This window comes from Bison bison, unplaced genomic scaffold, assembly GCF_000754665.1.
Source record: "Bison bison bison isolate TAMUID 2011002044 unplaced genomic scaffold, Bison_UMD1.0 scf7180017864307, whole genome shotgun sequence".
In the NCBI taxonomy this organism is placed as follows: domain Eukaryota; kingdom Metazoa; phylum Chordata; class Mammalia; order Artiodactyla; family Bovidae; genus Bison; species Bison bison.
In genome coordinates, this window is record NW_011494879.1 from 6,955,568 (window position 1) to 6,979,505 (window position 23,938).

Here is a 23,938-nt window from a genome sequence, read left to right on the forward strand (position 1 = left end):
GGGGGGTTTGGAATAAGCAGATGCAAGCTCTTATATATAGAATGGATAAACACCAAGGTCCTATTGTAGAGTGAAGGAAACTATATTCAATATCCTGGGATAAACCATAATGGAAAAGAATATGAAAAGAAAATGTATGTATAGCTGAGTCACTTTGCTGTACAGCAGAATTTAACACAACATTGTAAATCAACTGTACTTCAGTAAAATACAAAAAAAATACTTCAGTTTCCTTGCCAGTCGTCACTTCTCTCCTCAAGCCCCCTTCACACCAGCAGGGAGAAACCTGATATTTCACTTCAGTTCAGTTCAGTTTAGTCACTCAGTCATGTCCGACTCTTTACGACCCCATGGACTGCAGCACGCCAGGCCTCCCTGTCCATCACCAACTCCCGGAGTCCACCCAAACTCATGTCCATTGAGTCGGTGATGCCATCCAACCATCTCATCCTCTGTCATCCCCTTCTCCTCCTGCCTTCAATCTTTCCCAGCATCAGGGTCTTTTCAAATGAGTCAGCTCTTTGCATTTTCGCATTAGACCATTATATCTACTACTGTGGGCAAGAATCCCTTAGAAGAAATGGAATAGCCATCACAGTCAACGAAAGAGTCCAAAATGTCGTACTTGGATGCAGTCTCAAAAACAACAGAATGCTCTCTGTTGGTTTCTGAGGCAAACCGGTAATCCAAGTCTATGCCCTGACCAGTAACGCTGAAGAAGCTGAAGTTGAATGTTTCTCTGAAGACCTACAAGACCTTTTAGAACTAACAACCTGATATTTACTGAATGCTTGTTCTAAGCCAGGTGCCATGTTTCCCACCTCAGGCCGACCATTTTAATGAGTCATCACCCTGAACTCAGAGAGGTTAAGTAAAGGACGTATAGGCCTCTGCCATTAAGTGGAAGATCCTGGATTCAAGCCCCCTCTGTCCCCCTTTTAGAAGGCGGAGACCTTGCCTGTTTGTCTGCGTGCATCTAGCATTTGCACGATGTGCAATTCGTGTCTGCAGAATGGAAACAGATTCCAGTCTTCCTGACTCTAAGGCGCTCACTAGGATTATATGCTATTGTCTTTCTAAAATCCTAGCCTGACCTCACCGCTAACTGGTAAGGAACAGCAGCCCTTTATTCTCCAGGGACTAGAGCGTCATGGAGGCTCTATCACAATGCTTTTCAAACTGTAGCTTGAGAATGATGAAGTCTTCAAAAAAAATGAAACCTGTGGAAGAATGTATTGCAGGGGAGTGAGGTAAGTGTTGCCCGGGAAGCATGTGTGTGTGCACTGAAGGTTGAACGTCATCCTTGCTATCCTTTGACCTCTCTCTCTGCCTTTGCACATATTGTTGCCCCATCTGGAATGTTCCTCCTCTTGCTCGGTCTGGGGACCTCCAGCTGTCCTTCAAGTCAGCCACTCCATTCTCACCTGTTTAATTCTCACCCCTTCTTCTGTTTCCTGGGTGGTGGTCACTTGTTTGCAGCTCTCTCCCAGTGCTGTGGGTAAAGGCGGGGACCAAGTCCTGTTGCTTTTTATCTTTCAAATGCCTGTAACAGAGCTGGTCTCAGGAGGACTCTGAAATGTTCAGTCTTTCATAGATCCCTGCCTGCAGTTCACCTTTATTGAACATCCATTTATTTCTTAATATGTCATAATTTCCCATTATTGTCATATTCCGTTTTTAACAGCAACATAATTCCTCTGTGACCAAAGCTTAAAAATAATGAAAAGGTTGAAGACAACTCATATTCATTAGGATTCTTAGATTTGTCTTGAACGAGCTGAGGACCACATAACACATCGGTGATGGCATCTGCTTTTTGTTTCCCCCTGCTCCCAGTACTGATGGAAGTGTGTTAGTCGCTCAGTTGTGTCTGACTCTCTGTGACCCCATGGCCTGCAGCCCACTAGATTTCTCTGTCCAGGATTTCCCAGGCAAGAATACTGGAGTGGGGTGCCATTCCCTTCTTCAGGGGGATATTCCTGACATGGATTGAACCCAGGTCTCCCACATTACAGGCAGGTCCTTAACTTTCTGAGCCACCAAGGAAGCTCCAATATTGATGGAACCCCATTTAAATTAAGAATGCCATTGATGCATATTTCAGAAGATCCATTCACTTTTTAGTGTAAGGAAGTGGTGATCAGGGAGCTCAAACTGGTGCTCTGTGACAACGTAGAGGGTGAGATGGGGTGGGAGGTGGGAGAGAGGTTCAAGAGGGAGGGGACATGTGTATACCTATAGCTGATTGACGTTGATGTGTGGCAGAAACCAACACAATATTGTAAAGCAGTTATCCTTCAATTAACAATAAATTTTAAAAATTATTAAAAAGGAGAAGTCAAAAGTATGAGGCAATTAGATGAGTAGATAAGAGTGTATTTTTAAGAGAGCTTTTGTGGCATGTGTATCTCCTTCCTAATGTTTGAGCAATTTAAATAAAAATTTAGGTTGTTAAAAAAGAAAGAAACATGATCAAAAAGAGGCTGATTGACACTGTAGAAATAAAGCAGGACAAAAAGATGAGTGAAACTTACACTCTGGGATTTGAAATTCTCTCTTCATAAATAGATTGATTACAGGCAACAAAAGACACTTAAAGGTAAGAAGCCTCATGGAACTCTGGCTAAACCTGAAAATAATTCCCCCCACCCCATCAATTTCATGCTTGTTCTTTATTTTTCCATTACAACAGCTGCCTTTGGGAACACCTAGAGTAAATTCGAGAAAAATAAGTAAAGAAGATCAGTTACCAGTCTAATGTGGGGTGGATGGTTTGCTTTTCTTTCCGCCTACACAGCACCTATGCTTAGGACTGAAATGCTGCAAGAATGCTGGGCCGCGCTTTCCAGCCCAACCGCAAGGCCACTCCATTCATGAGCGGAGTGGCTCTGTGCTGGAACACGCTCAGCGCACAGACTTGTGGGCTACATTCTTGGCCCCACACTTCAGGGCAGTGTAAACAGCTGAAGTGGCCACCTTTGTAGATACCAATCCCGGGTTTTTTACAAATGACTGTAAGGTTTCACCTCCTCTCAGCAGAGTTTCAGGCTATAAATAGAAGAGAACTAGGTATTTACCTGCCTTCCCCACAGCTCCAGCACCGACTACAGAGAATGTAAGGTAACCTTGGAGACAGCCATGAATCACTGCGGCCGATCCTTGTCCTCATCTCAGTAAAGGAGAGTGGAGATGAAGGACGGAGATGACAGCTCCCAATGGGACTGGCTTGTACTTATACAAGTTCAAACCTTCTTACCATCACACACCATCAGAATGCAGATCTCCCAGAAACTACCCCTATCATAGCCATTTGCTTGGACTGAGGGTCACTGAGGTCATCTTAGATTCGGCAATCAATTTAGAATCATAGGCAATGAGAACTAGAGCAACCCCTTGAACAATGTGGGGCTTTAGGGGAGCCCACCCTGTGCAGTTGAAAATAACTTTTTCTTTTTGGCTGTGCTGGGTCTTCACTGCAGTGCGGGCTTTTCTCTAGTTGCAGAGAGTGGAGGCAACTCTCTAGTTGTGGTGCTCGGGCTTCTCATTGCAGTGACTTCTCCTGTTGCGGAGAAGGGCTCTAGGACTCACAGGCTTCAGGAGTTGCAGCACATGGGCTCAGTAGTTGTGGCTCCCGGGCTCTAGAGCACAGGCTTAGAGTTGTGGCATATGGGCTTAGTGGAAAAGACTCTTGAGAGTCCCTTGGACAGCAAAGAAATCAAACCAATCAGCCCTAAAGGAAATCAACCCTGAATATTCATTGGAAGGACTGCTGCTGAAGCTGAAGCTCCAATCCTTTGGCCACCTGATGCAAAGAGCTGACTCACTGGAAAAGACCCTGATGCTGGGAAAGATTAAAGGCAGGAGGAAAAGGGGACAACAGAGGACGAGATGGTTGGATGGCATCACCAATTCAATGGACATGAATTTGAGCAAGCTCTGGGAGATGATAAAGGACGGGGAAGCCTGGCGTGCTGCAGTCCATGGGGATGCAGAGTCAGACACAACTTAGCAACTGAATAACAATGGGCTTAGTTTCTCAGAGGCATGTGGGACCTTCCTGGATCAGGGATCGAACTGAGTGGCAGGTCTCCTGCATTGGCAGGCAGTTTCTTTACCACTGAGCCACCACATACAACTTTATAGTCTGTTTTCCTGTTTGTGGTTCCCCTGTGAGTTCCGCATCTGTGGGTTCGACCAACCTGGGATCATGTAATCCTGCAGTATTTGTTGAAAAAAAATCCACATGTAACTGGACTTGTGTTACTCAAGGGTCAACGGTTTGATGGAATTTTACAGTTAGCCTCCAGGTGAGATTAACAGGGTGGTTTCTCTTATGCCATAGCTGGCCAAGGGCCGGGCTGGGGCTGCCACACCTTGGGGCCATTACAGTAGAAAGTTTCCTCTCCTAGATCCAAGCCCACCCTTCTACACTGTTCTGTCCCCCTGGGGCTGGGCCCTGCAGACCCCATGGCCCTTCCTTCCCTGAGGGCTGGCTGGGTGCTGAGAAGGAAGCAGTGGTGGGAGAATGGATGGCAAGAGAAGAGACTTCCCTTTTTCTAGCTCCTGTCAGCATCCCTGCAGTGACAGGGCGCTGCGTGGCTCATTTGCAGATACCTTTGGTCACTCCAGCACCAGCCATGGTGTTCTCGGAAGGGCCAGCACTAGTGGCTGTAGCCCCATTAAGTGTGTGTACCAGTGTCCCTCCCCGATCAGACTTGAGCACCAACCACTAGCTGGGTGTCTCCTTCACCAGAGCACTGGTGTGGCATCACCTCCAGAGATGTGAAGACCTCTCCTGTGGGCTCCCGCGTTATGTGAATGCTACTTCATCCTGGTGGGTGGCACCTGCTCCCTGAACTATTACTATTTGCTACCTCGAGGTCCCTTTTTGCTACTTCAGCCTCCTTGTATTAACTCCCTCTGAAGCAATACCTACCGTGGTTTTTCTACTGGACCCTGCTTGGTACTTGGTATTAAGAGCGTGTTGTACCATCTTCAGAACAAATACATCTTACTGAAAACATCTAAGGCATTTGTTACTTTCTGTTCAATAGATCCAATGCATGGACAAATGTGATGCTCTGAGAGGTGTAAAGATAGGATGTCTGCAGACTAGATTATGGCAAGGACAGAGAAAAGGACACTCTAGAATATAGTGCTGATTCCTTAACAGTTGTAACTTCTTTCTCCCCAAATTATTTCATTTAAATCTTAATATGCAAAAGTTAGTATGAATTCACTGTATCAACAAGAATGGGCTCTGAAAATTTAAAGTCAATGTCATTCATTCTCAAGCAGCATCTGCTTAATTGGAAACAAGAGATCTGGCAACTGTTAATCCTCCACTAGGTGGCAATCATTACACAAATTCATGTTCGACTCCCATGACTCTAATAGCCAACAAACAGATTTGACAGTTAAATTTTACTGCTCTGAAGCAACCCACAGCAATTGGGGGTGTGCCAAAGGTACAACACTGGTTTGGTGTGAGGCTGTTTTGAGTCTTTCACTCACTGACTTGTAGCAGAGACTGCTGTGTATGCTTAGCCTGCTAGGCTCCTCAGTCCATGGGATTTTCCAGGTAAGAATACTGGAGTGGATGGTCATTTCCTCATCCAGGGGAATCTTCCCAACCCAGGGATCGAACCCTCATCTCCTGCATTACAGGCAGATTCTTTACCCACTGAGCCACCAGTGGAACCCCACAGCAGAGACTGCTAGTTGTCCCAAAGCATACTAGTTAGGATAGGCTCAATTATGTCACAGTAATAAATTATTAATAGCTCCAAACAAATTAAAATGATTTGACACATTTCATGCTGCATGCAGACTGCCAGGGCAATTCCATGCAGTCAGTCTCAGGGATCCAGGCTGACGGGGACCCCTGGATCTTAGAGCTGCATCACCTACAACATATGGCTTTTCTGCATCACCTACAACATATGGCTTTCTGGGGCAGGAAGAGCTACTGCAGAATGATGTGTGGTCTTTTCACATCACTGCCTCCTAGTAGCTAACTGGCTAGAACTTCTCACGTGGTCTTACTAGGAGGTTGTCTTCCTGCCTGGATGCGAGAATCAGATCATCGTGTCCAACCACATCGTGTATCTATTCTTCTTTCTTCAACAGCAATAGAACTCTGTTAGCTGGACATGAGGCTGCAACTCCGTCAATGAAGATTCCACTTCTAAATCTAAGGGGCTATGTTGGGTGTAACCTGATGTGGGGTGTAGGAAGTGTCTTCAAGGAGAGGTGTACCCTTCTCTGTAGCAGGCAACAATGTTTGCTAACGTTTTACCCAACTGCCGAGCTTCTCAAACCCTGCTGCTGCTTTATCAACTAAGTTTATACAATATTCTCAACCCGGTGTTGTCACTTCAATTTTCACAGCATCTTCACCCAGATTAGATCCCAACTCAAGAAATCATGTTGTTTCATCAATAAGAAGTAACTCATCTATCAAACTTATTTTTTATAACAAATGTAACAATATGAAAAAAAATTGACATACTGCAAGAATTACCACAATGTGACACAGACATGAAATGAGCAAATGATTTTAGGAAAAGTGCTCATGGACTTGCTGGACACAGGGAGGCCAAACCTTCAGTTTTTAAAAATCACAGTATCGCAAAGCATAGTAAAATGAGGTATGCCCGCACACAGAGATGGGCAGTGCTGTTCAGGACAGAGTGGGGAGGAAGAGCCCGGAGGCCAGGTTTAACGATGTTTACTTTAACAGCTGTAAAAAGAAGAGACGAAACACCAGAAGTTGGAGTGAGGAAAAAGATTCATTTATGTAACGTCTATAATTTACAGAGGGCTTTCGTTTACATGATCTCACTTTACTCTCAGAATGATTTGCAAAGTAAAATACTGTCACATTTCACAAGTAAGGAGCTGCTACTTAGAAAAATGCTACCACCTGTGGCCATGCTGCCTTTGTGGGTTTTGGGGGCATCACCTTCTTTAGCTATTTTTTCCCTCCTCCTCTTTTTTTCTCTCTTGGGAAAGGCTTTTTCTTTGGTGAAAGTGTTAAGTTGCTCAGTTGAGTCCAACTCAGCAACGCCATGGACATCTCCAGGCAAGAAACTGGGTGGGTACCTCCCCTTAAAATAAATGCTAACGGGCCTTTCCTCTTCTCCTGCCGGTACCCTCTCATTAGGTGGCCTCATCCACTCTCATGTTTAGCCATCACACGCAACTGACAGCTGCCAAATCTACAATGTAGAGCCTGGAATCCTCCGCAGAGCACTTGACCTGTACACACAACTTTCTGCCGCATGGCAAGGCCTGCAGAGGCAACCAGTAGGAACTGTGAGGAGGGAAGAGGCTGGTGTTCAGCTGAGGGACAGGACTGCAAAAGCCACTGGAGCTCGGAGGTGTGAGAATCCTAAATACTCGGCATGATTTTCCAGCATGTTGATTTTTTATTCCTAAGCTCTTTTTTTCTACATGGTCCTAATCACACGTTGCTTCAATTCTTTCAAAGCGAGAAAAGTTTAAAATATCAATCTGAATGATGTAAGAATCTTGTATGGTATGAGCCAAGTATTATCAGTCTAATTAAACCATTCACTCACTCACTCACCCGTTCAAACATTTATCGAGTGCTTTTCAATTGCCAGGAGTGGCGCAAGGCGCTGGGCTTAACAATGATTAAGACAAAGTCCCTCAAGGAGCTCACAGTCTAATGGTAAACTACTGAGTAAACTGAGGCACAGAGTGGTAATGACTTACCCGATGAGGTAGAAAGAGCGAGGTGCTCGGGAACGTCAGACTAGAGCTGGAGAGAGGGCAGGGGACCACTGACTCACTGTAAATAAACCCCGCTGGTTGAGAAGCAAGGCTGCGTACAGAAACATATTACAAAATCTTGCAAGAAAGGTTAAAATAGTTTTCAACTGTCACCATGACTGAATTAATTCATGTCTTGCACGGAATTCAGTCATGAGCTGATGGCATGTCTACACCTGTCCCCAAAGCTTGGGGCATGTCACCAGTCTGCTTGGACACAATGACTCTATAGAGAGCCTGAAGTCCAATTTTAGCACTGGGAAACCATACTGAAATACTTGCATTAAATCCACAAACTTTAACTGTACACACACATTTATGGTACTTCTACATGTAGAAGTTAGGGAAAAAACTCTCCTCTAATGCTCATTCAGAGGATTCTAATAAGTTATAGATAGACCACAGAAATTAGAGAATATGTCTGTTACTTTCACTATTTACATTATTTTGGCTGTACAAGGGTGAACACTCTCACTTAGATGTATTTCACAAGTGATCTGGACATTATACAAATATGTACAAAGACATCACATCAGGTGCGTGCGCACACCCATTCATGCAGACATGAACCCGTGTAAGGCAACTTCTTTTGTGACGATACGTGATCCGCGCGGCAAAGGGCAGAGTCCACGAGGAGCTGTCCACCCTGCCTGCCTGTCTGTTTCAGTGACAGCTGTGTAATTCAGTAATTTCTGTAGGCAAGATGACGGCTTCACTGGCAGAAAAGCAGTGAATAATTATAAAAAGAGCTGTTTTCAAATGCAGAAACCGCCATTATCCAGGAATCTAAGGAGCAAAGTGCCTGGAGGCACTCCTGGCCTTGCAGCTACCAAGAATGAGGAACGGCAGGGATGATTTATTGCTCTGAGGATTTTCGTCCACATAGGAGTCCAAGACACTCAATGCATGGACCCTCAAACACCATCAGTTGCTCACTTCAAGCACTTCCTCACTTTGCTGTGGAGGATTTTCTTCTGAAAGATAACAAACACGGGAGAAATCTTCCTAAATGAAGGTCTCAAAGGCAGGCAGCTAAGAGAACATTCAAGATAAAATAGGAAGACCTCAGTCAAGAAACATATTCTTACGTGAGTGGCATAAGGCTAATGTTTCCAGTCTCACAAGGAGTAAACCAGGACTCAAGCATGAGCCTGAGGGCCTGGGTCAGAGGATCAGACAGCCTTCTCTACAGAGACCACATTCCGAAACCAACAACAATTCTAACTTTTCACAGATATCAAAATTACGTGGGATTTAACAACAGGGTTGTTAGAAACAGTAAGCAACTATAGTAAGAATTACCCTGTAATTTTTAACTCATGTTTTTGTAGCTAGGAAGAGTAAAAATATCTGTAAGGTCATAATATTCTTATGAATATTATTAATAAATATTCATATTCATAATATTCATTTGTAAAACTATAAACATTTAAAAAATCATTAGAATCTTAAATTTTCCTAATAACAAAATCAGCCTGTTTACCTTTCTCAGGTTGAGGGTGCTCCAAAGGCTTGCTTTTGGATGAAGAGGTCCCTACATTGTCTGAAGTTTTATTACTTGAGTGGGAACCCTGCTCCACTTCACATAAATAAACGTCAATGGGTCCTTTGGTGCTCCTGATATGTACTGTGATAGAATCCTAGCAAAAGACACAGAAAGCATTAAGAGGAATGAGAGGATTCATGAATTACATTTTTTCACTTATTACAACTGTGAAAGTTTCAAGGGACACTTTTGGAAATTCTCATCCAGGTAGTTTCTTCGCTGTCATATACTTGAGAATATCGTGTACTTGCTTAGCCTGAAGCACAGGAAGCACTCACTAGGAGCATCACCTGAAGTCACAACTTGAGTGTGGCTGGAATAAACAAAAGGTGTTCCTTAACTGTCCGTCATACACTGTCCAGTTAACAGCTGGGGTCTCACGTGGACTGTGGCCTTCTGGGGATAAAAGGCACGGTGGGTGAGAGCTGCTTCACTGAGGGGGGTTAAGTCCCCTATTGCAGTGAAGAGGACACAACTTCAGCACCGACGGGTCTATCGGGCCATCAGCACTCCATCTGTCCTAAGAATGGTCTCACTCCTTGGTTCTGATTCCACCCTGATCACGCATCTTCGACAAGTATCTTTCAACACAAACTTTCCTGCAAGCTGTGGACAGTATTTCCATACATATTAATTTTACTTTTCATTTTAAGTGTTTAATTTAGTGTCCTCCTCTATCTGTGAGTCTTTTATGAGTTTGGCTAGTGAGTTAATTCCCCAGAGCCCTGTTTGACACTGGATCTTAACACTGAGGCCAATTTTTAGCGATTCCTCTAAGAGGCCATGATCGTACGATGGCTAAGAACAGACTCTGAAGCCAGACTGTCTGGGTTTGAATTCTGCTTCTCTCACTGTACGACGGTAAGAAAGTTTCTCTTTCTGTGCTTTAGACTTCTCATCTGTAAGAGGATAATAATCAAGACTACTGAGTTTGTTGTGTTACTCAAAACACATTAAGCACATTAAAATGGGTGGAGTGCCTTGAGCTGAGCATCAGGGACGCAGCTCACATGCACACACTAGTCACTAAGCTCCCGGGGCTGCAACGACGCACAGCCCAAGCAGCTGGCTTGCCTCCCTCTCTTGTTCAGTCACACAGTGTGTCCAGTTCTTTGTGACCCATGGACTGCAGTCCACCAGGCTCCTCCGTCCATGGGGCTTTCCAGGCAAGAACACTGGAGTGGGGTGCCATTTTCTTCTCCAGAGGATCTTCCCAACACGGAGTGAACCCACATCTCCTGCATTGTAGGTGGGTTCTTTACTGCTGAGCCACCAGGGAAGCCCGTTTCCCTTTAAACCTTCGTAAGAATGGGGGTGAGAAGGCAATGGCACCCCACTCCAGTACTCTTACCTGGAAAATCCCATAGACGGAAGAGCCCGGTGGGCTACAGTCCATGGGGTTGCTAAGAGTCGGACACGACTGAACGACTTCACTTTCACTTTTCACTTTCACGCATTGGAGAAGGAAATGGCAACCCACTCCAGTGTTCTTGCCTGGAGAATCCCAGGGACGGGGGAGCCTGGTGGGCTGCCGTCTATGGGGTCGCACAGAGTCGGACACGACTGAAGCGACTTAGCAGCAGCAAGAACAGGGGTGGGGGTGGGGTGGAGAATTCTTGCTTGGAGAATCCCCACGTACAGATGAGCTTGGCAGGCTAAAGTCCATTAGGTGGCAAAGAGTCGGACATGACTTGAGCAACTAAGCACGTGCACACACACACACAAACATGCACACACACACACAAGCAGGGCTACCTACCTCTCTGGGAGCTGGAACGTCCAGTCTGGTTTCTGCCGGCGCTTTAACTGCAATCACAATCTGTTCATGGAAGGCTTGGATGCTGTGAATGTCTTGATACGTCACATACGCTAGTGTAAAAATCAGTTAAGGGTCTCTAAACAGAGGATGGAGATTAAAAAATTATTTCATATGTAATTCTTACTATTTCATCAACGATCCTTAGGATTTTATGAAGTGTTTTACATTATAACTCAAAAAAATTCCTTTACACTACTGTGATAGTGATGACACTTTCTGGAGAAAAAATAGTAATAAAGTCTGGGTGTTTAAAACAAAGACACCACACGAAGGTATTCAAACCTCCCTGTACTTTTCCCTATCATTGCTACATCTTATGAGAACCTCTAGGGAAAAAGTGTTTTGATGAGACTCTCCTAAAATGGAAGGGAGAAACAATCTGTTGGTAGCAGAAACAACTTAGAACCAGTTTTTCAGGACTATCATGTACTTGTGGGAGTGCTCACATCCCAAACTCTTTTCCATCTCACTACCTGAATTTTTCTCATCTTTTATTTTATTGCTTGAAATTTTACCACTTACCTTATTTAAAGGGTTTCCCCAGCATTTTTTTTTCAACTCCACAGACCTTTTTGACTGAGTCCAGTGACAGCATTTACTTTCCTTCTAATAACTGTATTGTGCAAACAGGAGTTTTTGGCTGGTGTAGAACTTAAGTAAATTTGAAACGTGGACTAGCTCAGGATTGGTGACACCTCAGAAAGGTGCTACATGGGGAACACGACAGCAAAACTGTCTAGGAGACTTGGGAGGAGATCAGAGTCAAAGACAATCTCCCCCTCTGGTCCCAGAGACACTGACCTCAAGAGCATGGCCATCCAACTGTGTCAGGCTTGGTGGACTGGAAAGGCAGTTTCAGTATCATTTCTATGGCAGTTCATTCACTTCTAAAGGTCTGGTTTTGTATCTTAAATATATTAATTAAATTTCCAAGCTGAGCCTACTATTTAAAGTAATTGCTTTGGGAGATTTTTTTTTTTTTTAAGGTACAGATTAAAGGATATCTTTCATTTTCTTTGTCATCTGTTAGCTCAAACAACTGCTGAGCACAATCCTTGATTAACTCATCCAGGGCATCTTCCATTGCTGATAAGTCAGATAGCTCCTCCTGCAGCTTCTTCTGTTGGGGCACTGCTCCAAAATTGCTAAGATCAGATCCTCTTTAAAAGAAAAAGATCACTATCAACAACATCTGGGAGATTACAAATTAATACAAGTTAGGTTACTGGAATGTCTCTCTAAGTTTACACTGGTGTCTCCCACAACAACAGACAACAGGCAACAAACTCCACTCCTGTTCTCCTGTTGTTCTACACAACTATTACTTCTCGTTGGTTTTTGTCCCCATTTCTTTTCTGACACAGAGACTTTAAAAACAAAACCAACATTATAACCCTCTGGAAATCAGAAGTTCTACGGAAAGCTTACTGAAGTTCAATGAGCAGGGAACTGAGTTAGTAGCACCCAGTTTCAGCCCAGCTCTACTTTCCACAGTATAACTTTTGACAAGTTCTTGTCCATTGGTATTTGTGCTCAGTTGTGTCTGACTCTTTTGCGACACTTTGGACTGAAGCCTGCCAGGCTCCTCTGTCTGTGGGATTTTCCAGGCAAAGATAGTGGAGTGCTATTTCCTCTTTTAGGGGATCTTCCCGACTCACAGATCGAATCAGCGCCTCCTGTGTCTTCTGCACTGCAGGTGGATTCTTTACCTATTGAGTCATGGGAGAAGCCTTTTGGCAAGTTATAGTCTTTAAACCCTTTAGTTTTTACACATGAAAAACAGCACATACTGGCCAAATGACAGTTCATCTGCTAAATTCTGAGTCTTAATTTTTCCCTACAGTGCATATTTAATCTGGTTCTACCTGAATATAATATTTTTTCAAAGATTTATTTTATTACGGTCTGCCCCAATATGATGTGACAAGCAACTGCTGATACTCATTCTTTTCTTTGATCTTTATAGAAAATTAAGAGGGGAGAGGCTGTTACAATTTTACCTTTTGCTTGCTAGTTCTCAAATCTGATTCTAATTAATGATTTAGAACACAATCCAACATTAGCCCCTAGAATGTTAGTTATTATTCAGCAAACATGTTCAAATTAGAATTTGCATTTCTGTACTACTAAAAAAAGAACTTCCTTTTTGAACCCCTTTCCTCTAATAGCGAAGTTAACTACTGAGAATCATTTAATGATGTTTGGTGGTAGATTTTTCTTTTGCCTGCAAGGTATCTAGGTACTTATATGCTGGAAGTGTTTCTTACTGATTCAAAATACTTGTGTGTTGTTAAGTATAACAGCTCCCTTCCTTTGCGCGCGTGTGTGTGTCCCCCACACTTATCTATACATAATATCTACATTTATACCATAAGGTCTTCTTTTCCTGAAATCCTTCCTAATCATATGCTAAGTCCTTACCAACTGACTCTGAGATAGGCAGCCTCCTGAATTTTTTTTTAACATTCAGGGAATTGTGTTTCCAAGCCTGACCTGCACCATAACCACTGGGGGTCGCTGTTAAGAAGGCGGGCATCTGCCTTCTCCCAGAACTGAACTACAGCTCCTTGGGAGGAGGCCTCTCTGTGTTCACACTCTGGTGCAAGAACCAGTTTTACCACCTTAACTGATCTTCCCCCTGCTATCAGTGATCAATTGGAACTGAAGAAACTTTTATTTTTTTTTTTTAATTCCTACACAATCAGATGCCCACTTACCTTGAAAAGTGAAATTCCTAAAACTAAGCATGACTCCACTCAGCTTTTCCATAATATTGGGATGGTATTATATGGCTTTTAATTGGTACCAAGTAGGAAAAAAAAACAAAAAACACTGATAGTATCTACTTTGTTTTAAGCACAGTATTGTCACTTATTGAGGAAAAAAAAAAAAAAACATGAAAAGTTTGAAAACAACTCACATCCACCGAATATGGTTCTTAGACTTCTTTTCAACCAGGTCGATTCCATCTAAGACGTTGGTGATGTCATACACTCTTCGTTTTCGTACTCCCAGTTTCGTTGCAACCTTGTTTAAGTCAAGAATGCCCCCAGGAGCAGATCTGACAAGATCCATAAATTTTCGAGTTAAATAAACCAGTGATACATCAAAACGAGGTCTCTTCACTTTTAGTGCTTCTGGGAAACAAAACAAACACAATTCGTAAAATTTTAAATAGCATTTCTTTCTCAATTCATTAAAAAGACCATTTATTTCTTCTTGATCAATAACCAGAGACACCTACAGATATTCTACCCACTGACCAAATCATAGCTAATTTTTACAAAATCAACTTCTCAAAGTGGATGAAATATTAGCCTATTCCAGGTAAACAAAGGCTTTAGACTTAAAGGAGTATTTGAAATATGCAACCAGTTTCCACTGAGTATGTCAGTCTGATCGGCATCATACCAGACATAAATGGTGAGCCTGCATCTGTATCCATACCACTCTCGGGAACAGGATTAGAAATGATTTAGAATCAAATTTCTCATTTGGTCCTCAAGTCAAGAAATTCTTTATGAAGCAAAGTTAGAGATTTAGCTTTAAAAAAAATGTTTAAAATGTTCCTATACATGTCATAGTCTAAACCAACCTGATGAAATCTGGAAAGGGCTTAATCAGTCTTCTAATTAGCATAGTTAGGCTATACCTTGAGGGAAAGTGGTGTGACTATTTTTTAAAATATTCAGTATCCTATATTAACAGATAAACAAATGAATAGGGGAAAATCTCTTTAATTCCCTCATTTATTCATTACTATGGTTTTCCAGATACCCCTTGACACTATGCACACACTTTCACATGCTCACGTATATATGTAAATATATATAGTCTTAAAAAACGAGAATAGAAACATACCACTTTTTAACATATTGTTTTTTAATTCAGTATTATGAACATTCTGATGTGTCAACAAATTTATTTCAACTTTATTCTTTACGGCTGCACATTTAACTGCACAGAATATTTGCTCAACTCGGCCCAATGCTGGAAATTCAAATTATTTCTAATTTTACTATTTTGCACAATACTTCAAGAAATCTCCTAGAAGCTAATTTTGCATGTGTCTTTGTTTCCTTTAGGTAGGTTTCAAGATGTGGACTTGTTGAGTAAAAGCTTATTTTTAAATGCTGCCAAACCTGTTATTCAGGATGTGTGTTCTATCAGTTTTACAAAGTTTATAAGGGCCTCCTCTCTTGCCCTTGCCAGAACTGAATATTATCATTCTTTCCATCTTTCCCAGTTTGATACTAAAATAATAGTTCTTATGGTTTAGTGTGCAGAGGAAATAAATTCTACAAATAATTTAGTTGTCCTCCTGGTGTGGAATATGTGATTAAACTTTTTTTCCTACTTCACAGCACACCACAGAATGCTTCAAAGGACAGTCATCCTATCTTCAATCAGAAATGCTCTTCTTCAGAACCTCTATATTATATTCAACTTAAAGACCACTGGTGGTTACTCCAAGAAACAAAAGGACATATTTTATAATGTAAATGTCTTCTATGTGGAGACTACTCTTATACTTAAAGATTAAACAGGATTAATAGGAATTAAATTTTTTTTTAAAAAGTAGAAGATAGTCACCATTCTATAAAACCTTCCAAGATTACAAATGAGAAATTCTGACTTTTAAAAACATTTAAATCTGACTCTTGACCACGGCAAGAGTTAACCTGTGTATAATTTATATAATTTAAATCCTATCTGCAGATTCAATCAACCCATCTGTTTGGCTAAGTGAAATCACCATCGTGTTTCTTTGGTAGAGAGACCCCATGGGCAGCAGGGAAGGCCTGGCAGAGACAACCAGCGTGGGCAGCTGTGCCAGGGCGGCTTGTGCAGGAAGCAGAACCTGACCCAGGGATGAGACTGCATGCTCAAATCTGAGCAGGAGGATGAATCCTGACTGGACAAGTTACTTAATCCCTCTGGGCCTCCGTTTACTCGTCTATTGAATAGGAATAATAATCCATAGCTTTACTTTGAAAGGTTGCTGTGATAATCCATGCAAAGAGCTGAATACAGGCCAGGCACTGCATGAGCTCGAGACATGAGTCTAAGTCATGGCATGGGGCAGACAAAGGAAACGCTTCCAGAGGAAAACTGGGGGCCACATATGGGTGGGACTGTGGGGGGTGCCAAGAAGAAATGAAGGCTGACGTTAAGATTCATACTGGGTGTCTAGGCACCGTCTATCCCGAGATTAGGACAGGAGTAGATGGAAGCGCACAAGGAACCACAGGAAACCAGGAGGGCAAAGACTGTCCTCACGTTTGTTGCCAAACCGCCTTCAGTTCCACTGATGACAATAACTGCTCTCATCGATCTCTGGGAAATATCCCTAACCACGGACCATTTAGAAAAAAAAGACATTTCCAAAGCAGTGAAGAATAAACTGGTATTTGTGCGGTTTTGTGTGCACGACACCCTACAACCTCAGGAGTTTTTGCTGAAATTCTAAGCTTAACATTTCAGTCTACAAATAGCACATTTTATTTAAGTTACTCATCAACTCAAGTACCTTTAACATAAACCACTGAAATCATAGAACAGCAAAACCTAAAACCTATTCAGGAATCAACTTACTTCTCATGGACACATACTGTACATTATCTTCTAAATTAATCCTTATTTTTGATGGCTGGAAAAGAGAAGATACAGAAATTTAACTTAGTAATTTAAATACAAGCAAACGAATAGCAAAAAAAAAAAAAAAAAAGCAAATGAACATTTTACTGGATAACACAAAGGTTTGTCCTTTTTTTCACCCTGGGAAATAATTACGGTGTAAGGAAACCAGTCCTCCTCCTAAACTACATTTATGCCAACTGTCATCACATCTGACAGGGTTTACACACTTGCGTCTCTGAAACTGCACAGGCCTCCACAGGTATGCAAAGTGGAAGTCAAAGTCGCTCAGCTGTGTCCGACTCTGTGCGACCCCATGGACTATACAGTCCATGGAATTCTCCAGGCCAGAATGCTGGAGTGGGTAGCCTTTCCCTTCTCCAGGGTTTCTTCCCAACCCAGGGATGGAACCCAGGTCCCCCTCAGTGCAGGCAGATTCTTTACCAGCTGAGCCACAAGGGAAGCCCATAGCTACGGAAGCAGTAGTTAGAGAGATGGGGTAGGGAGAGAAAGGAAGGTTGGTGGCAGTAGAGGAGTACGAATACTGGAATTTATTACTACATGGACATTAATTTATTGACTGTATCAGGTACTGGGGATAAAGGGGAATTCAGAGGTGATTAGGACTCTGTCTCTGACTCTGGAAGGTGCGGGAGAGATCTACACCCAAACTAACAAACGCTCACCCTTTGCTAACTCACTGTTAAGTGGCTCCAGAGAAATGAGCTCACAAACTTTCATTTTCACAAGCAGCCATGCAGTCCCACGATAATTAATGTAAAAACAGCGTTATCTAATCATGGAAAATAATGCATGTAATGTAACTGGAAACTTCAGTATTAGATTAATAAAACACTTCTTATAAATCCCTGAGGCAACCACGAAATTAATATAACAGGAGCTCCACTGCCAATGCTCATCATTTTACTAGCTACCTGAAGGCTATGAAAGCTTACATAAACTTGTTGTAACATTTGCAGTACATTTAAAAATTGTTTCTTGCAAAACATATATAAATCCTAACCATGAGACTAATAAAGAGAAACCCATATTAGCCTTTTGCTTAGAACAAAGTGTAATGATGTTCTGTGTCTCCAGACAGGCTGTGGGAGGGTTTAGTTTCTGTTTAAGTGAAAAAACTGCCCTCAATGGGGCCACAACAAAATTGGGGGAAGAGGATTTCATGAGCAGCTCTAAGACAATAGTCACCAGAACTCTGGGGTGTAGCCAGCAATTCTCAGGAGGGACCCCCAGCCAAGCCTTGGAAAACAAGCCAGATTTTGCGGAACCTGTGGGAGGTTGGGGAGAGAGGATAAATAATTCTTGGTGCAGGAAGTGACATGAATAAAGGTATGGAAATACAAACCACCTGGTACCTTTTGCAAGGCGGCCTGGCTGGCCAGTGTGAAATCGACTTCTCACTGAGGCTGGAAGGGTCTGCCAGTACCACGCTCGACACAGAGGATTATGAAAGTCATGCCCTGGAGTTTGGCCTTTAGGTTGTAACCAGTGCAGAAATGCCACAGATTTCTGAGCAAGACACGACACCCTTGGGCTCTTGGTTCAGAGATCCAAGTATGGTGGCAATATAGCAAAAAGACTGAGGAATGCGGAAGCCTGAAGGCGAGGTGAGCAGCAAAGTAGCTCTCTCCTTGCTGGTGTTACTATACAAGCCTTGGCACAATGGTTCCCTTATCATTCATGACAAGGTGATGGCATCTGTCAGCAAGCTAACTTGATACGGAATAACTCCCCTGAAGCAGAATTCCACTGTAAAATTAACTTAGTTGCTGGAATTTAAACACCTGCAGGTACCCCTGCTGGGTGCAAAACCAGAATGGGGAGCCCATCCTGGGGCAGGGACTTTGCCTGGCTGGCTCTCAGCACAGTGCTGACAACAGTGACACACTGAAAGAAAGAAAGTGAAGTTGCTCAGTCATGTCCAACTCTTTGCAACCCTATGGACTAGCCCACCAGGCTCCTCTGTCCATGGTGATTCTCCAGGCAAGAATACTGAAGGGGGTTGCCATTTCCTTCTCCAAGGGATCTTCCCAACCTAGGGATCAAACCCAGGTCTCCCACATTGCAGGCAGACTATTTACCCTCTGAGCCACCAGGGACACGTTGAAGGGCAGTCCTATTGAAGCCAAACTTCAGACCAGGGTGACCAAGTGTCACTGCTTTTTTTACATTCAACCCTTCTACTAAAAGACTATGAAACAGAGTTGAACTATTGATGCAAGATTCTTAAAAGAAAAAAAAATCCATCCTCATCACAGGGACCTGAAACACCCATCAACAGACACCCTAAGTTGCTGCTGCTGAGTCACTTCAGTCGTGTCCGACTCTGTGTGACCCCACAGACAGCAGCCCACCAGGCTCCCCCGCCTCTGGGATTCTCCAGGCAAGAACACTGGAGCGGGCTGCCATTTCCTTCTCCAGTGCATGAAAGTGAAAAGTGAAAGTGAAGTCACTCAGTGTCCGACCCCTAAGTTGCTACACTACTTCAATCACTATAGTGTCACAATCAACCCTGAGAATGAACATGGACGGGATTAACAGAGCAGCAGCCCTAGGGGTCGTGCTGCAGATGAGACTTCTGTTCTTGGTTCAGAGCGGCAGGGCCCAGGCCCCCACTTGGACTGCCTCCCTATCTGCTCTCCACATGTGCCCCACGGGCGCCTTCCCTGCTCCAGACCCCTCCCTCTGGTCTCCTTATCTAGAAGGCTGCTATTCATGGCTTGGCACGGGGATGGTGGTACCTCAATTAGTAACATGAGAACGTATGACTTTCTTTCCCCCACATTCTTTGCTATAAACCACATATTGGGTATACTTAGATCTGTGGGAAACAACATCCATTCATTTGGTACCCTCCCCCCCGACCCCCCGCAACCAAACAAAAAAACCCTCTCTCTTTATTTTGGAGGACTCACGATAGTATCATGGCCTCTCAAGGGCAGACCTCCCAAGTTAAGATCGTGTAAATCCTACAGACCTACAATTCAGGAGATTTCCAATGTGTCAACAGCAATGACACATTCATCTCATTTATACTCAAGTTCGTGGCTTAAGATGGGGTTCAGGACCACCAGGACTTCTCAGGTGCAGGGAGACTCTTCCCTCATCTGTAACACAGTGTAGGGACAGACCTCTATTACAGCCCACTTTCCAAGCTACTGTGAAGCTCAAACGACCAATTCTGTAAACTGTAAAAATCCCAAGAAAGCATACACACACACACACACAGAAGTCGCTCAGTCGTGTCCGACTCTTTGCGACCCCATGGATTGTAGCCCACCAGGTTCCTCGGTCCATGGGATTTTCCAGGTATGAATACTGGAGTGGGTTGCCGTTTCCTTCTCCAAGAAAGCATAAGGGACTATTATTATTGTTGTCCTGTTTGAACCAGAACAGTTCTTGGTACATTCAGGCACTTGGTAAACATCTGTTAAACTAATGAATGGAAGAGTGAAACAGGACCTTGTCACGCATGATGTCAACTGATAAACAACAATGTGTATTTACAGACACAGGGACCCCGGGAAAAGACGCCCTCTTGGATACCCCATCCGTAAGGATCACTGAGACTAGAAGGCCTCATGTTCTGCTTTCAGTACAAATTTATCACCTGGAGAGACTCAGTCTGACAATCCTGGTGAGCCTTTCCAGCTATGCTAACTCTGGTGAACCACATTCGACAGACAGGTGAGGAGCTTTCCCTTGTCTCACAGGCCTAAAGATCTGGAGGAACTATATTTGAGGTTATACTTAACGAGCTACACCGAAGGAGCCTGAATTCCTACCTTATTCTGAGCATAAAATCTGGTATTTTGAGGGTCAAATTATCCCAGATTCGGCCAATGGGAACCTTTTCAAAGCGGCTCCTGCACAGGACACATCTTTTACCTTCTCGGCATCTCGAGGATGGCAGTCCTCAGAGGAACACCCTCAAACTGCTATGGCACTAGATGCTGCTGCTTCTAGTGCTGACAACCCACCCCCGGGGGCACTGCCAACATTTCTGTTCCTTCAAGGAGTCTCCCTGAGAGGCTATGCTAAGGCATTTCCTTGAGGACCTGCCCACGGACAGCCTGCTCTGCTCAGTAGCATATGACTCTGTGACCCCCCAGACTGTAGCCTGCGCGTCTCTGTCCATGGGACTTCCCAGGCAAGCATACTGGAGTGGGTTGCCATTTCCTCCTCCAGGAGATCTTCCCGACCCAGGGATCCAACCCGCGTCTCCTGCATTGGCACGATTCCTTACTGCTGAGCCAGCAGAGGAACCCAAAGGAGAGCCTGGTAGCAGCCAAACCTCAAGACTGGGCTTCCTAAAAAAGCTTGCGGTTCAAACACTCAAACTGCTCTCCTCCCTTGCTCGGGTCTATTGGTCTGCTTCCATCTTGGCAGAGCCTTCACCTGAAACCACAGAGGCTGTCAAATATTCAAACTGCCCCTCCCACTTGTTCGGGGCTATTAGTCTGTCTCCATCCTGAAACCACGGAGGCTGCACTCAGCGCACACAGCTCTCTAGGAACCAGCAGCTCCTGGTGGGCAGGTCAGCACGTCCCAAGTCATTTCACTGATGCTCCAAGTTCCCACATCTCAAAACCTACACTTTGCAATTTGAGATCTCAAAGGAGAAAGAAATAAAAGATGAGTTTTAGGGGCTAAAATCTTAAACACTGCTTATAAATTGGTTAAAAATGTCTCTATACAGAGATGCTCGCTTATCCTGAACCAGCCTGCTTGGGGGAGTAATATCCCTTTAAGAGCTCTGCAGACACATACCTTTTTCCAGCGATCTGCTTTCTAGTCATACATGCAAGTTTTCCTAATTTTTCAATGTGTAGACTAAATTCTATCTCTAATCATATTGTGCCTTCATAAAATTCCAGTTTTCAAGCCATTTACCCCTGGGGGGAACATCAAATACTCAGCTGTACACATAACTATTTTTTTGCATAGCATTTAATAATACATAGTCTACTAAATACTTCTAGTCATAATCCAGTTTTTCTAAAAAATGCTGAGAGAGGTGTTGAAATCACCATTTCACAGCCAGGAAAATAAACATTCATGCATTCAAACATTTAGAGAGTACCTACTTCATTCACTTAACGGCTATTTACCAAAATAGCTTTTTTGTTTTCGCAAGAAGCCCCAGATATGCTGGGGATGTACCAATGAAAGGCCGGAGCTGCTGCCCAGGGCTAGAAGTGCCCCCATGCTGAGGAAGGGGTATGCAGGAGGCTCACAGGAGTGCCCAGCCCAGAGGCTGGGTCAGCAAGGCTGCCCACAAATGACCTGTAATGGGAACCACGGGTGGTAATAAGGGAAAGTGTGCTCTGAAGAAAAAATTTCTTACAGGTGGAAGTGCAGAGATACAGACGTCCTGAAGAATATAGACATATGGAAAATTCAGCAACCATAAGCAGTTCAGCAAAGATAAACTTAGGAGTCTGATGACATTAAGAAGTTGCTCCTCTATGATAAGAGCTGCTGGGAACCATGATAGATTCTTTAAGCCAAATGACGTGATTGGAAATACACTTTAAAAAGACCATTATGGTTAGTTACTATGTGGAGAATATACAGAAAAATCAGGGACAAGATGAGAAGCAGGAAAACTAGTTGAGAAGATAGCAATTCGAAAGGCAGACGACAGCTAGAAGTGGCAAGTACTGGTGATTAACTTCTATTAGACAGGATGGAGGGGGTCCATTTGGAAAAGGTAAAGATGACGTGTAGGATACCCGCTAGGTATTTGTTGCAATATGAGATCGAGAGTTGTTGCTTAAGTATGACAATGAATTCCACTTCAGGTATATGAGTCTGAAATCTACGTAGAGGTGTGTAGTAGACAATTGGAAAGCTCTGAGCCCAATTTACAGATTTGGGAGTCACGACATGGTAACCAAAACTACCAGAGTGGATTGTTGTTTAGTCGCTAAGTTGTGTCCCACTTTTGTGACCCCATGGATTGTAGCCCGTCAGGCTCCTCTGCCCATGGGATTTCCCAGGCAAGAATACTGGAGTAGGTTGCCATTTCCTTCTCCAGGGGATCTTCCCTACCCAGGGGACTGAATCTGTGTCTCCTGCACTAGCAGGCAGATTCTTCACCACTGAGCCATCAGAGAAGCCCTACCAGAGTGGATAAGATTATCTGAAACTTCAAGGGATACGTGTATCTTCTGATATTAAATGCAAAATAAAGTGCTTTTTTCCAAAGTAAGAGTTCAGAGCTTTTATCAAATTCTAAAATAAGAAGAAGAAAGCCTATGACAAACCTAGACAGCATATTAAAAAGCAGAGACATTACTTTCCCGACAAAGGCCCGTCTAGTCAAAGGTATGGTTTTTCCAGTAGTCATGTATGGATGTGAGAGTTGGACCATAAAGAAAGCTGAGTGCTGAAGAACTGATGCATTGGAACTGTGGTGTTGGAGAAGACTCTTGAGAGTCCCTTGGACTGCAAGGAGATCCAACCAGTCAATCCTAAAGAAAATCAGGCCTGAATATTCATTGGAAGGGCTGAAGATGAAGCTGAAGTGCTAATACTTTGGCCACCTGATGCAAAGAACGGACTCAGTGGAAAAGATTCTGATGCAGATTGAAGGCAGGAGGACAAGGGGATGACAGAGAATGAGATGGTTGGGTGGCATCACTGACTTGATGGACATGAGTTTGAACAAGCTCCAGGAGTTGGTGATGGACAGAGCAGCCTGGTGTGCTGCAGTTCACTGGTGTGCTGCAGTTCACGGTGGCAGAGAGTCAGACACAACTAAGCTGAACTAAAAAGAATAAGACCACCAGTACAAATAGTAACAGAAGTCACAAGAGTGCTGAATGACATCCCATATTAAGAAACTGTGGAGAAGGCTGAAGAGCCAAGTAAGACCAACATGGAAGGGATGGGAAAAGGAAGAGTTTACAAAAGAGAACACGAGAGGCCAGAGAGGCAGACAGAGTGCTGAGAGTATGTGCCCAAGGGGACGTCAATGGTGAGTTTCCAACAGAGTGAGTGGTCCATCGTGTTAAAACCACATCCGCTGGACCTGACAAGGTTGCTGGGGACCTTGGTTAGGACAGTCCTGGAGTTGTGCATAGGGCTGAGGTCCCCCAGCAGCAGGTCAAGGT

The 23,938-nt window shown here is 43.6% G+C and overlaps 1 protein-coding gene across 2 annotated transcripts; it reads right to left on the reverse strand.

Moving 5' to 3' along the window:
- Positions 1-6,772: 6,772 nt before the first annotated feature.
- Positions 6,773-17,110, reverse strand: E2F6 (E2F transcription factor 6). Of its 2 annotated transcripts, none has more exons than XM_010852077.1 (6): positions 16,758-17,110; positions 14,083-14,299; positions 12,167-12,322; positions 11,103-11,217; positions 9,281-9,437; positions 6,773-8,771 (listed from the first exon to the last, which is right to left on the reverse strand). In XM_010852077.1, exons 1-6 carry the CDS (start codon positions 16,762-16,764, stop codon positions 8,722-8,724), a joined length of 702 nt encoding a protein of 233 aa, XP_010850379.1. In that variant the 5' UTR covers positions 16,765-17,110; the 3' UTR covers positions 6,773-8,721. The 2 variants fall into 2 exon arrangements, with proteins under 2 accessions (XP_010850379.1, XP_010850380.1); XM_010852078.1 differs by having other exon boundaries at positions 14,083-14,223; positions 16,758-17,108.
- Positions 17,111-23,938: the final 6,828 nt, after the last annotated feature.

Coding starts and splice junctions, on each gene's coding strand:
- E2F6 (XM_010852077.1), bottom strand. Junction 11,218..12,166: donor GATGACAAAGAAAATGAAAG/ATATCCTTTAAT, acceptor ACTGATTTTTAC/ACTAGCGTATGTGACGTATC. Junction 9,438..11,102: donor ACGTTCCAGCTCCCAGAGAG/GTAGGTAGCCCT, acceptor GTCTTTTGCTAG/GATTCTATCACAGTACATAT.